Raw genomic sequence first — 13,585 nt, forward strand, 5'->3', positions numbered from 1 at the left:
TTCATTTGAGTGATCTATCCTATTTTCATACAGATTTCTGATATCCATGTTACTGGAGAGTCAGAGGATATGTCTGCTAAAGAGCGGTTGCTTCTTTGGACACAACAGATAACGGAAGGTTGTGCTGGAGTTCGTTGTGAAAATTTCACTACCTGTTGGCGAGACGGGAAACTATTTAATGCCATCATTCATAAATACAGGTATTTGCACTTTTGTTAAAAATGTATGTGGAAATAATTATTCTGAGAAATTAGAAAGTTGCAAAGTTTTATCATTACAACCTGAGGTTTGTTTGGTAAAGCATGCATCATACATTGTAGCAATTAGACAATGGTCTTTTGGAATCAAAGAGATAATCAGCTTAAAGACTGTGATGTCATACCTTATACGTCACATTATTTGGAATTTGCCTTCCTGGGTCTTAATATTGTTGTCCAAATGAGGGTCAAAATCTCAGCAAAAAAAAAAAAATCTAAAATGCATAATACCAAGGTATCGGAAGCATAATGAAACCTCATTATAACAAATCATTTGGATAGAATTTGTTGAACCTAAATATCTGTTAAATTTGAAAGTCTGATTTGCGTCATGAAGCCATAGTGAAAGGCATATATTGTGGTGGATATTATAGAATTAAAGGTAAATTTTATCTACATTTAACTGCCTTGTTTGTACTACCTAAGATGCAGAGAAAATTGTTGTTCTGTGGGGTGGGGGCATTTTTATATAGAGCTGTAGTCTGTTACATCCAAAAATCTGCTAAATAGGGGTGGATTAAATCAAGGTTTCATGATAGTTTAAGAAGCTCAGCTTCTAATTATATTTATGCATTTTTAAAAGCACGACACAGGGTCTTTAAGGATGTGTTTGAGGATTTTTGAGCAATGTCTGATGATAGCTCAGAAGCCAGAGAGAGGCAGCTCAAAGGTGCTCACTGGTTGAGAACATCAGGTTGTCAGAATCAAATTTATTTTAATTTTTATTTATTTATTTTTGTCAATTGCTTACAAGATAACAGGTATAAGTAAAACATAGTTATGAATACATGGATACATATAAGGAAAAAAAAAGAAACAATAGGACAGGGACGGTAGGCACATTGGTGCGCTTATGAATGCCCCCTATAGACCTCTTAGGAAAGGGGTGAGGTCAATAGTAGACGGTCTAAGGTTAAAGTTTTTGGGGTTTGGGGAAGAAACCACAGAGTCAGGTAGAGTATTCCAGACATTGACCACTCTGTTGCTGAAGTTGTATTTCCTGCAATCAAGTTTGGTGCGATTAACCTTGAGTTTGTATCTATTGTTTGCTCTTATGTTGTTATGGTTGAAGCTGAAGTATTCATTGACAGGTAGGACATTGCAATGTATGATTTTATATACTATACTTAGATCGGACCAAAGGCGGCATAGTTGTAGATTTTCTAGGTCTAGAATTTCAAGTCTGGTGGCATAAGGTATTCTACAATGAGTAAAGGAGTGGAGAACTTTTCTTGTGAAATATTTCTGGACTTGTGTTAATATCAGATACGTAATGTGGTTTCCAGACTGATAAGCTGTATCGAGTATTGGTCTAGCAAATGTTTTGTGTGCTCTAGTTAGTAGTGTGATATTACCAGAGAGAAAGCTACGTAGGATTAGGTTAACAACTCTTAGTGCCCTTTTGGCTATGTAGTTACAGCGGGCTCTAGCACTTAGATCATTAGAGATGAGTACTCCAAGATCCTTAACAGAGCTTGGATCATCAACAACATCTTGACTATTCAGCTTGTGTTTTTTTTTTTTTTTTGCCAATATGTAAGATAGAGCATTTATTTGTTGAGATTTGAAGTTGCTATTTGTTTGACCATTCTGATATATAGTCAAGGTCTTTTTGAAGGGTAGCAGTATTGTCTGTGGTGTTGAATAGCTTTACATTATCAGCAAAGAGAACGCAATTGCTCTTGATATGATCACAGGTCATTTATGTAGAGTATGAAAAGAGTTGGTCCTAGAACACTGCCTTGGGGGATACCACTGTTGACAGGTACAGAATTTGATAGGACGCTCCCAATTTTGACCATTTGTTGTGTGTTTGACAGGAATGCTTCTATCCAGTTATGCAGGTGTCCAGTGATGCCATAAGATTTTAGTTTTAGGAGTAGTTTGTTGTGTACCACTGAATCAAAGTCTATGTAGATTGCGTCTATTGCTTTCCCCTGATCGAGTTGTGTAGTCCATATGTTTTTGCAGTGTAAGAGTTGCAAATTACATGATAGTTTTTTCCTGAAACCAAATAGTTTATTAGAGAGTAGGTTGTTTGTTTCTAAGTGGAGAATAATGGATTGGTTAATAATTGATTCCATGACTTTACAGGTGACGCAGCATAAAGAGATTGGTCTGTAATTTTCAACTAGGCTGGGGTTTCCCTTTTTGAAGATGGGGATGACCGTGGCTTGTGACCATAGTTTCAGCAAGGAGCTGCCAAGGAGCTGGTTCGGCTATGGCAGTGGATAGCTTTTTTAAGAAGTAGGCACATATTCTGTCCGGTCCAATAGATAGAGATGGTTTAGATTGCGTAGTGCTTTTTCAACATTGTCTTCTGTAAAATCAATATGTATTAGATCATTGTAGTTGTCTGTGGTTCGACGAGGAAATACTGGGCATGATCCATTGCTGTTTACAAATACTGAGCCAAAGAATGTGTTAAAGAGGTTGGCTTTAATAATGTCATCGTTGCAGTCTTTACCATTAGGTCCTTTCAGGGGTGGGATGGACCTTGAGTCTTTTAGTTTGTTGTTTACAAAATTGCAGAAAGCGTGAGTGGAACTGGTGCGTAGAAGGTTTTCTTCTTGTTTAATGTGATAATTGATGCATTCAGTTTTTATCTGGTGGCATAAATTTTTGTATTGGCTTTTGAAGTTGGCAACGTGACCAGATTTGTTTTTCCGCCAAAGTGATTTCTTTTTGGATTGAAGCTTCCTTATTGTTATGGGTAATTTGCTTTTTCTGGTTTTGGGAGTTGTTAATGGTACATATAGTTTGATGACTCTTTTGACTTCAAGTAAAAATATGTTGTAATGGTCTTCAACAGTATTGTGTCCAGTGAATAGAAATGGTCAATCAAGAGATGAGAGATTGTTGTTTATAAGATCATAGTTGCCTTTTTTGAAGTTATAATTGGGGATTCCGTCGTTGTGATGATTTTTGTTTGGACGTATGTTGAGACAAAAGTCAATCATGTTGTGGTCACTATTGGAGAAGGGTTCTTTAATTTGTATTCCATAAATTGAATTCAAACTATTGCAGAAAATGAGATCGAGGCAGTTGTTAAGTCTAGTGAGGTAGATTGAAGTCACCAAGAAAGATAAAAGCGTGTGGGCAGGATGCTGCCCGTGTTAGTAGTGTATTTAGCTTGTTTGCATGTTTGATGTCATAATCTGGGGGTCTGTAACATAGTAAGAACCGAAATGTGATATTTAAGGACAGTTCACAGACAATGGTCTCAGGAATAGCAAGCTCCTGGGTAACTTGGCTGTTTTTTAGATGTACGGACTTTTTATAGAAGATAACACCACCACCTCCTTTATGGATTTCACGATCAGATTGGTAAACATGGTAGTTTCTTACTATGGTAATAGAGTCAGGGAGAGGTGCATTGAGCCATGTTTCACAGACAAATATAATGTCGAATTTGGCCATATTTAGTAAGAGGAGAAATTAAGGTATTTTATTTACAAGGCTTCTTGCATTGAGTAGCTTGCATTTAAGCTTGCATTTGGAATAGAGGTAGTTAGGGGCATGTGTGCCTAGTTTTGAGTGATGTTGGATTGGATGGGGTGGGGTTGGATGCGGAGTTGTGGATTGTGTGACTTTCTTTTGATGCAATCAGCTCTGTAGTCAATGTATAGATTCTTTTCTCCATTGTCTAGACGGTTTTTGAGTTCTGCGCGGAGTTCACGGGAGTGGATTCTTTGCAGTATGGATAAGTCTGGTCTTGAGCAAAGTTTTTTTAGTTGGGATTGGTTTTTGCAATGGCATTTATTGTATGAATGAATATGCGTTTGCTGGACTCATTTTTGCATACAACTCTACAAAATCTTGGGGCCACAGAGCCGTCATTGTATTTGTACCCATGGCCATCTCTGGTTATTTCAATGATATCTTCAGGAGAGATGTTTGTTGTCTTTGAGTTGCTTATGATATCACGAACTTTGGTGATGTTGTCTGATTCATTGGTGTCTTCGAGACCAAATAAGATGGCATTTGGACGTTTCTGTTCACGTTCCATGGTGACCTCTAAAAATCTTTTCTGTAGTTTTTAATGGGGATAAACATAACTCTGAGTTAAAGACTGTCCTTTATGGGAACTGAAGACATTCCTGGAAGCTGGTATCACAGTGGTTGTTTCCTTGTCATCAGATGACAGGATAACAGAGATCATGTTCCCAGATGTGAAAAGCTTTTAAAATATTGGTAGCTTGTTAACTGTTTTTATAGGGGAAGGGAACAAGCAGCCGACTATTTATATTGAGTGGAAGGAATAGAAGAGGTAAAACAAGTTAACATTTGTTGATCTCTACATGATTTCCCCTTTTTTCTTGTAAAGGCTACATTGCAGAAGAACTGCAAGCGTTGGCATTTAAGTTTAGACTATGAGTGCATTAAGTTTAGGTCTTTTGGTGTTTTAGAAAGTGTTCCTTGAATAAACATGTTCTTTATTTATCCTGTCTTTTTTCTCACTTTTCTGTGTATATTTAGAATATATAAACCTAAATACCATACATACATACATACATACATTAATATATAATTGCTTTCAGAAAATTGTTGGGGCTATTTTTATTACTCAAGCCAACAGAAATTCCTCCCTGAACTATTTTGTCTCCATGGTTGAGTATCTCTGAAATTATAAATGTTAAATAAAATCTTACATAGCACTTCTGACAAATTGGAAGGATTGTAGTAAAGTCATTGATTCGATAAAGATAGAATAAAAAATTGCACAAAATGAATTTGTAATAAGTTAGTCACTGGTAGAGCAGCAACAATAAAATATCAAATTGTTATTATATATCAGGTATGTTTTTTATCTGGTAGTTTCAAAGTAGTACCTGAAGTTCAACATCATTAAGAAGATTGGTATTACAAGACATGTATAACCTGTTGCCAGGGGTCTTCTGTAATAGCTATATCTGTCTTCTTGTTAAACTGGAACAGTGGGTTATTGATAGCATTCAATTCAGTTACTTTATGTTATTTTGTAGGGGTGCATTTCTGTCCCATCCTAAATACTTGATTGAGATGAAATAGGAATAGACAAAATATAGTTTACTTCCAAAAAAGTTAAAATGCACTTTTGGAAGCTTTTTTCATTGTTCTGTTTTAATTTTAATTTATGTTATAGAATAGCAAATATGTATGTATGTTTTCTCATAAATCAGTGAGATTTTGGGATTACATTTTTATGATATTTTTTAAAGTATATAAAATGTTAAACCAAATATATATAATAAATTTCTAGAATTGGTGATATCTAGAAGATCAATTTGGCATTTGTATGTAATTTGTTGGCACAACTTGAGCTCCTCTTCGGAATCTAAAGATAGTTATCCTATTTCAGTATAGTATTGGTTCATATTAGTAACTGTGCTACAACATCATAACAAAATACAAAAAGACCATGTGTATCTCCAGAAAGCACACAGTTTTAATCAAATAAAACCACATTGTGCCTCTCCAGCATTTTTCTATCTTATTGTTTCAATTCCAACGATCCTGGCATTGAACAGCAGATAAAATTTTGGGATTCCCTTAGAAATAGGCAATATTACTTCTAAATAAATATGTGTAAACAGTCAGCATACAGAAAATGTTTAAGGGCAATTGAGAGAAATTAGGTAAGATACACCAAAAGGTATGAATCATAATACATTGTTTGTTGAGATTTATTGTGACCCTGATTTTTTTGGTGGGGAGAGTATGTCCTTCCTAATCCCCTTAGAACTAGTAAGCCTTAATATCATCAATCATGGTAGCTTTCATAATTGCTTTGGAAAGTAGGAGAAGGGGACACAGCATTAACAAGGATTCCTTTCTTTCCTAAATCTGTCAGCAGGGAAAGTGAAGAGAGCTTGCATTAGTGGTCTCTTCCTTCTAGGGTTTGCAGGATTCATTTCTCTTTCCTTTCCTTTTTATCTTCTATATAAAAAAAGATCATTCTGTCAGTTTCAATAGCTATTGATCTCCTTGTCTTCTCTGAATTGGTCCAATCAAGCTCTGGTTAAAGAGAGAAGCCTGTGCAATAGTAACTTGTGCTTTCGTGAACTTTAGGATAGACTACTATTATGAAGTCTACAAGGTTCTGCTTTGGAAGGCTATTTTGAAGTTACAGGTAGTGTAAAATGTATTATCCTCTGTAGCCACTTAACTCTGATATTGTGGATGGTAAACTAGCTTCCAGTAGGATTCTGAATACAATTCAGAGTGTTGATTTTGAACTATAAAGTACTTCTTGGCTTGACTCCAGATATCTCCAGGACAGTCTTCTTTAAATAGAATTTTAGAATAAACCAGTTCTGACTGAACGTCTCATCTAGGAATATTAAGAATTCCCCCTACATATAAAATTTAGGAGAAAGAAGACCAGTGGGGAAATTTTTGGTCGTGAGAAGGTTGTACCAGAGATTTGATTAACGCCCTCTGTCTTGTTTTTTAAAAATGAAATTAAGACACAGTTATTCTGCAGGGTATTTAGTTTGAGAGAATTGTTACTTGGCTTGTGGTGACCACAGGTGGATGTAATATTCCAAGTATGGTGTCACCAGGGTATTATAGGGTGGTACTAACACTTCACGTGATCTTGATTGTGATTGCTTCTCAATGCTATGAATCAACACTCTCCCCCTCCCTCTCTCCCTCTCTCTCTCCCTCCACATTTTCCAATTTTGTATAGCTTCTTTCAGTTATTTTATGCTCTGGCTCACTGAGATTCAAATTTTTTTTACTACTGCTTCTGTGGGCGTGGCTTGGTGGGCGTGGCATGGCTTGGTGGGTATGGCAGGGGAAGGATACTGTAAAATCCCCATTCCCATCCCACTCCAAGAGAAGGTTACTGCAAAATCCCATTCCCTCCCCATCCCACTAATCTGCTTTCTAGCTCCGGTTCTCCTGTGCAGGGCAAAAAAAGAAGACCCAGCCGATCAGCTGGGACTCGGGAGGCAGAGAATAGGTGGGCACAAGAGCAGTCAGAGGTGGTATTTGCCAGTTCTCTGAACTACTTAAAATTTCCGCTACCAGTTCTCCAGTTCTCCAGCTGGTATTGGCTTGCTAGCTACCATGATTTTTGGCCGCCTTGATTCCTTTTTACCATTGCCTTTTCCAGGGACTTTAATCACACAACATCTCTTCAATAAGTAAGGTGGAATTTTGGGATTTTTGCTTCTTGGAATATGTCTGGTTTTATATGGTCCAGTACTTGCTTGAGGTCCCAATCCCACAAAAATGGGGAGAGTTGAATTAAGACCTGCCAACCTATCTTGTAAAAACCTCAACAGGAAAATATTATGGAAAGGCTTTCAAATGAATCAGGTTGGATTTCCTTCCACCCCCAAAAGTATAAATGTATAAGGTAATGGTAGAAAAAAGCTAAGCTTAGAAGGCTTGAATGCAGAAAAATACTATTACTCATTATTCCTTTCACTTGAGGATGAAATCTATATGTAGCAAGTTTGAATAGGTTTTATGCACATGATATAAAAATGCACATAGCCTCATGAATATGGAATGTGTCTTGTTTATCAAGTAAAGCTTTTCATCAGTGTTTTTGAAATGTCTGAGCCAACGGTCAGGAAAACTGTATGAAAACAATAAATACCAGCCATGAAAGTATTGTGTGGCAATAAAAAGAAAATTGGAAGTGCACAGGAAAAAAAAAGACATAGCTTATAATAAACTGATTAAGCAGCAAGCACACCTGGTCTGTTGTGCAGCAGACATAGCTGGAGACTACAGGAATGCTATTGAAAAACGTGGGAATATTATCTACAGCGGTGAAATAATAAAAATCCTAGCTCAAGAGATTGCAATTGTATTGAGCAGACGAGGGATTAACTCAGAGCCTTTTGGCCCTGCTGAGAAGCTCTTTGGCTCTGTAAGGTGAGCTTCCGATGAGAACCAGTAGCGATCCCCGAGAAGAGGAAGAGAAGCTATTTAGAAGTGGAGATCACGCTTCCCAGATTTTGTGAGGGAAACAGAGCTGTGTGAGCTGCCAGATCCATTAAAACATGGCAGAAGTCAAGGCAAAGAATTTTAGGTGGGGAAAGTTTGCAAGATGCAAGTCTTGCTTTAAGGCAAACAAGTCATATATAACAGAGGTTTGGTCTGGAAAATTGGTCTCATGCCAGCCCACAAGGCAAGGGCTGTACGCGCTGTACTATGGCAATTGTTAAAACATGTTGTAGGCTATCAAGATCTAACTTGAATGCATTCCTTCAGGATAGGAGAATCAAGGATGCCAACATTTGCCACAGCATGTCAGTTGCCTCTAGCTACAAAATGAGGCAGAAACAAAATATTACTAAGTGTCAAGCCTTGGATTGCTACAGGATACATTTGAAAGGAAGAAGGCCTCTATTATGTGCACCTTCAAGTTTCTGCTTGCTGTTTTCTACTGTGCAACTTATTCTTGTTTTTTCTCGGAGCAGGGAAATAAAAGCTCTGCCCAGGAAGAGAAATTTTGTAAGCTTTGCTTCACTGAATTTTCCACTTTTCTGCTGCAGGGGATCACTTAACATTAAAGCTTTCAGACTGAGAAAAGAAACAAAATTTCAGGTGGACTTAAGTGGATTCCATACAGTACAACTGGCACCCTGTTTGCTATGTAAATGTGAGTGATGGATGTTGAACAAATACCAATCAAGAGAATGAAGCCCTTTTCATTTAGTTTTTTTTTTCAGCTACACTGGTGGCACTCAACTTAGGACCATTTGTTTAGCAGCCATTCAAAGTCACAACAGTGCTCAGAATATCCTGTTCTCAGACTTAACCACTCATCCTCACATGACCATTGCTCAGTCCCCATAGTCACATGACCAAATTGGAGCAATGGGGGAAGTCTGAATTTGCTTTTAACAAGCACATGATAATATGAATGATTTGCTTAACCACCTCTGTAATAAAGGTTGTAAAAGTTGGTGTGGCTTACTTAACAATCACCTCACTTAGCAACAGAAGTTCCAGTTGTGGTTGTAAGTTGAGGACTACCTGTATACTAATTAAATTGCTTTAGTCTACTGTTACAAACATCTCCCCTGCCTCCCATCAGTATTAGAGGAATCAATAAAATATCCAATTTTATAGTTTGCGTCTCAAAACTAAAACATATGATAAATTATATAATTAATAGTAATAATCATAATAATAATAATTGAAAGATGCTAATTGTTGTTGCCACCGATGAGGTACACCCAAGAAAAAAACCTGAGCAGTGTGAAAATTCCACGACAAGTCAGTAAGCAGATGCAGGGCAGAGCAGGTTTAGCTCTGCCTCAAATGGAGTTACATTTGCATTATAAACTTTGTCTGCCTGATTTTTGCATAATTAATCTGCTAACTCAGCATCACATAATGGAATGATAATAATTTTTGATAATGGTGCCTCTCACTTAAAGGTGGGCAAAACCACTTTAATACGTCATAACGTATTAAAAGGAAGAACAATGTGCATGTTGGGACATGGTGTTTGAGTGTGTTGAGTTGTTCCTCACCTCAGAGAAATTCATTGATGTCTCTATTGCCAGTCCATTAATACCCTTTATGAGTACAGAGGTCAGGTGCATGTTTCACCAGTGTAAGCCTTAGAGCTAATTGTAGTGATCAAAATGAAAGCTTGCCATTCCCAGCCCAGATTTTCTGCTGACAAAATAATGGGTTTTAAAAAATATCACAGGACCTGAAGGTAATGTGAAGTTACAATACGTTTAACATCATGGCTATGATATGTGGCTATGGTATGTATACATTGAAGGCTATTTTTGTTAGCTTAGGCTTTTAGTTGAGTGTTCACGTGTTCATTCCCTTAGAACAGGAACAGGACATTATACATGAGCTAAACAACACCAGCTGTATTCTAGGTACACATAGTATGCTCTTATATACTAACAAATTTTATTTGTATTAACTTCTTAACTCTGGGTGGGTCTGGATTGGTTACTGTCCCTACCTGCTCTCCAACAGAGTTATGGTACGTGAGAGAGATCTGCCTGCAGGGAAGAATAATCTGGATATTTGCCTATGAATACTTACTAGTAAAAATTCCCGTGATGTATAGGTAGTTGTATTTATTGCTTTTGCTTCTTGGTTAAAAACATAAATTGGGGAAAATCAGCTAAGGAACTTTTAAACATATTTACAAAACAATTGATATATATATAAAATTATGAGTGCTAAACAGGGATTTCATTTCCTTTATGCACTAGAAGTATATTTGTTAAATATATTAAGCAACTAGCTCGATACCTCTGCTTTCCTACAAAACTATGTGATCGGGCTTAGTTTTGGGGAAGGAAAATGGGGGGTGGGGGGATTCTGCCTTTGCCTACCAGCATCCATTGGTATTCATTTGGCTAGCATCCTGTCAGTGTGTGAGAGAGTTGAGGGCTGTTTGGAAACTGAAACAGTATTTGCTGTGTGAGCAAGAAGGAGACAGCAAAGGAGCATGGGCGTGGCTTAGCTCAACTATTCTGTACTATACCTGCTTGGTGCTGTGAAACTAAAACTGAAACTCCTCTCCTTCGCTTGTGTTTTGCATTTGGAACAGATTTGTTTTCAGATGGGGAGGGGAAGTAGAACTCCTTAGTATCAGAGCATGTTAATAATAATATACGAAATACTAATGCTCTGGTGGTCATTTCAAAAAATCCTTTCTTAGTGAGCACCTAGAAGCCAAGAGGAACATATGTGCCAAATTTCAAGTTTGTAGGCTTTACAGTTCTGGAGATTTTGTGATGATGCATGAGTGGTATTTTGCTTTTATATATATAGATAGAGGATGTTGGGAATGAGGTGAAAGACCTATTACTATCTTTTGGTATGAAACAGTTGCACAATAAATTATCTCTTTCTATTAAGGTGCTTAGAAAAATTCCAACTCAATAATTCATTTTTAAAACATTTTACTGTTGATTGTTTATTACTGAATCAAATATAAAAAAAGGAATATTTTTTTAAAAAAACTTACAGATGTTCCTACAAGATCAAATTGCTTGCTCAGCCATATTTTTACATCTCCAGATATATAAATTATTATTACATTTATAAAAGCTTCTGGTCTGGTTGATTACCTCAGTCGCATATATACAGATTGTCCTCACCCTACAACAGTTTGTTTACTGATTGTGCCGGTTAGAATGACACTGAAAATAGTGACTTACGACTGTTTTTCACACTTATGATCATTGCAGCATCCCTGTGACCATATAATCAAAATTCAGATACTTAGCAATTGACTCATATTTATGACAATTGCAGTATCCCATGGTCATGTGATCACCTTTTGTGACTTTCTGACAAGCAAAGTCAAAGAGGAAGCCAGATTCACTTAACAACCAGTCTTGTTTCACACTTGCAAGGTAACCCAGGCAAGAAGCACGCCCAGAAGTACTAGCTCTAACTTTATTGTAGAGTTACATTAACAGATTCCTACAAATCTGAAAATACATCTCTTCCTTCTTGCCTTTACAATCCAAGTCACTAGGGAATGTCCCTTCTGAGCAGTTTGCCATGCCCACATTCATTCTGTGGACTTAACTACCTCTTATCTAACCATTATCTAGTCTGCAGCTCTTAGTCCTGTTTCCTAAGGTCCTTCCAACATAGCATTACACATTGTCTGGATGCTAATAGGGTCTGAATGAGGAACAGCAATCTGAAATTAAATCCTGATGAGATCAAGTGGCTTTGTGTTTCTTTAGAGGAATTTTTGATTCTTGATAGTTTTACACTTCCCTCAGTGGAACATAGGGCGGCCCTTTTTATGATTATTCATATCTTAGTCATCACCTGTTTGGATTATTACAATACCCTGTACATGAAACTATTCTTGAAGACCACACAGAAGGTACAGCTGTTCAGGAATGTATTAGTATAAGAAGGTATGAGCTTATTTGTTTTGCCCACTTAACACCACTAGTTTGCAAACTGCATGAGTGACCAGTTGACTTCTGGATGCAATTCTAGGTGTTGGTTGTCACCTATCAAGTCCTGCATAGCTCAAGGGCTAAACATTTATGGGTTTTCCCTGTCTATCCAGTAACATCTGGCAGGGTTCCCAGTAGCTGTGTCTGCCCTGCTGAAGTCCATACAACCTCAACTTAGCTATGTTTCCATGAAGCTGTGAAGATTTGTCTCTATAAGTAGCCCTGGGCAAGGTAGATTCTGAACCTGTCTCCTCTCCTCCCCCCCACCCCCCATTATGTGGTTTGTTCTGTTGTTTTTCCCAAAGAGGATGCTTAGTAATATTTTTCAGTATGTTGCTATTGTTATTTTAATTTTTCCATTTTGTAAGCTGTCTAGAGTTTAATTTGTGATTGAGATGGCCTTTAAGTCTGGATGGAGGGATGGACAACCAATGACCAATCTTTGATTATTTATTTTACACAATTGGATTTTATAAGAGGTCATTAAAACATAATAGATGTAGAAAAAGCAGGCAATAGACTACAGTAGAAATCAATAAAATTTTGTCTAAATACAGATTTGTTCCTTTTAATTAGATTAATAAGTGACACTACTTTAGGATTATTATACTTGGAACCAACTATAAGAGGCCTTACGAAATCCATTAATATTCATTATCTTCTCTTATTTTTAATTTGATACTGGAACTATTGGCTTGCTTCATTTGACAAACAAGAGCCGGAGATGAATACAGATTATTTTTATATTCCAAAACTGAAGAAACATTTAATCTGTGTTCATTGATATCAGAATAAATGGAATTATAGTTGAAATTAAAACAAGGCTGAGAATTCTAGAAAAAAACACTACTATATTGAAAACTAGAGAGATGTATTGCCCTCATTAATGTATTAAGTCAGAAAGAGTTTTACAGATTACTTACAGATGATCAGAGTTGGAAGAGCCCAAGCGGGAGACCCTACACCATTTCTGACAAATGGCAGTCAATCTTTTACCTGCATAGATTTTAATGTATGTGTTCAGTTCTCTTAAAATGGCAGTTTCCAATCTTTACCAGATTTAGATTTTACCTACTTATGTGGTACCAGTGAGATTTAGACAATAGCTCATGTATAAATGCCAGGTTTATAGAAAGTTTCTTTTGAAAAGTATTTCTTAACGAGACACCAAGAGTGACTGAAGAATTTTACATACATTTCTTATTAGGAGATTGTTGTTCAAAAAGAATGGACTTTGTTAGATATCTATTTTTATACTGAAGTTTCCTATTCCATGTGGTTAGATAATCTAGAATTTTAAAAGAGCCAACATCAAAATAATATTTGGAAGAAGGATACCTTATTCTGAGTAGGACAATCACAATACAAGTGATTTAATACATTTTCTCCCTGCCCTTTCCCTTTCTTTCAGTT

The 13,585-nt window shown here is 36.7% G+C and overlaps 1 protein-coding gene across 10 annotated transcripts in view; it reads left to right on the forward strand.

Moving 5' to 3' along the window:
* Positions 1-13,585, forward strand: part of DST (dystonin) — a 333,471-nt gene that overhangs the window by 135,263 nt on the left and 184,623 nt on the right. For all 10 annotated transcript variants that reach the window (XM_087916037.1, XM_087916029.1, XM_087916044.1 and 7 more), the window contains one exon: positions 34-200. In XM_087916037.1, the coding sequence (XP_087772163.1) occupies positions 34-200 (167 nt within the window). The remainder of the gene's footprint in view (positions 1-33; positions 201-13,585) is intronic.

This window comes from Pseudonaja textilis, chromosome 1, assembly GCF_049901715.1.
Source record: "Pseudonaja textilis isolate UNSWEBS1 chromosome 1, rPseTex1.2, whole genome shotgun sequence".
NCBI lineage: Eukaryota > Metazoa > Chordata > Lepidosauria > Squamata > Elapidae > Pseudonaja > Pseudonaja textilis.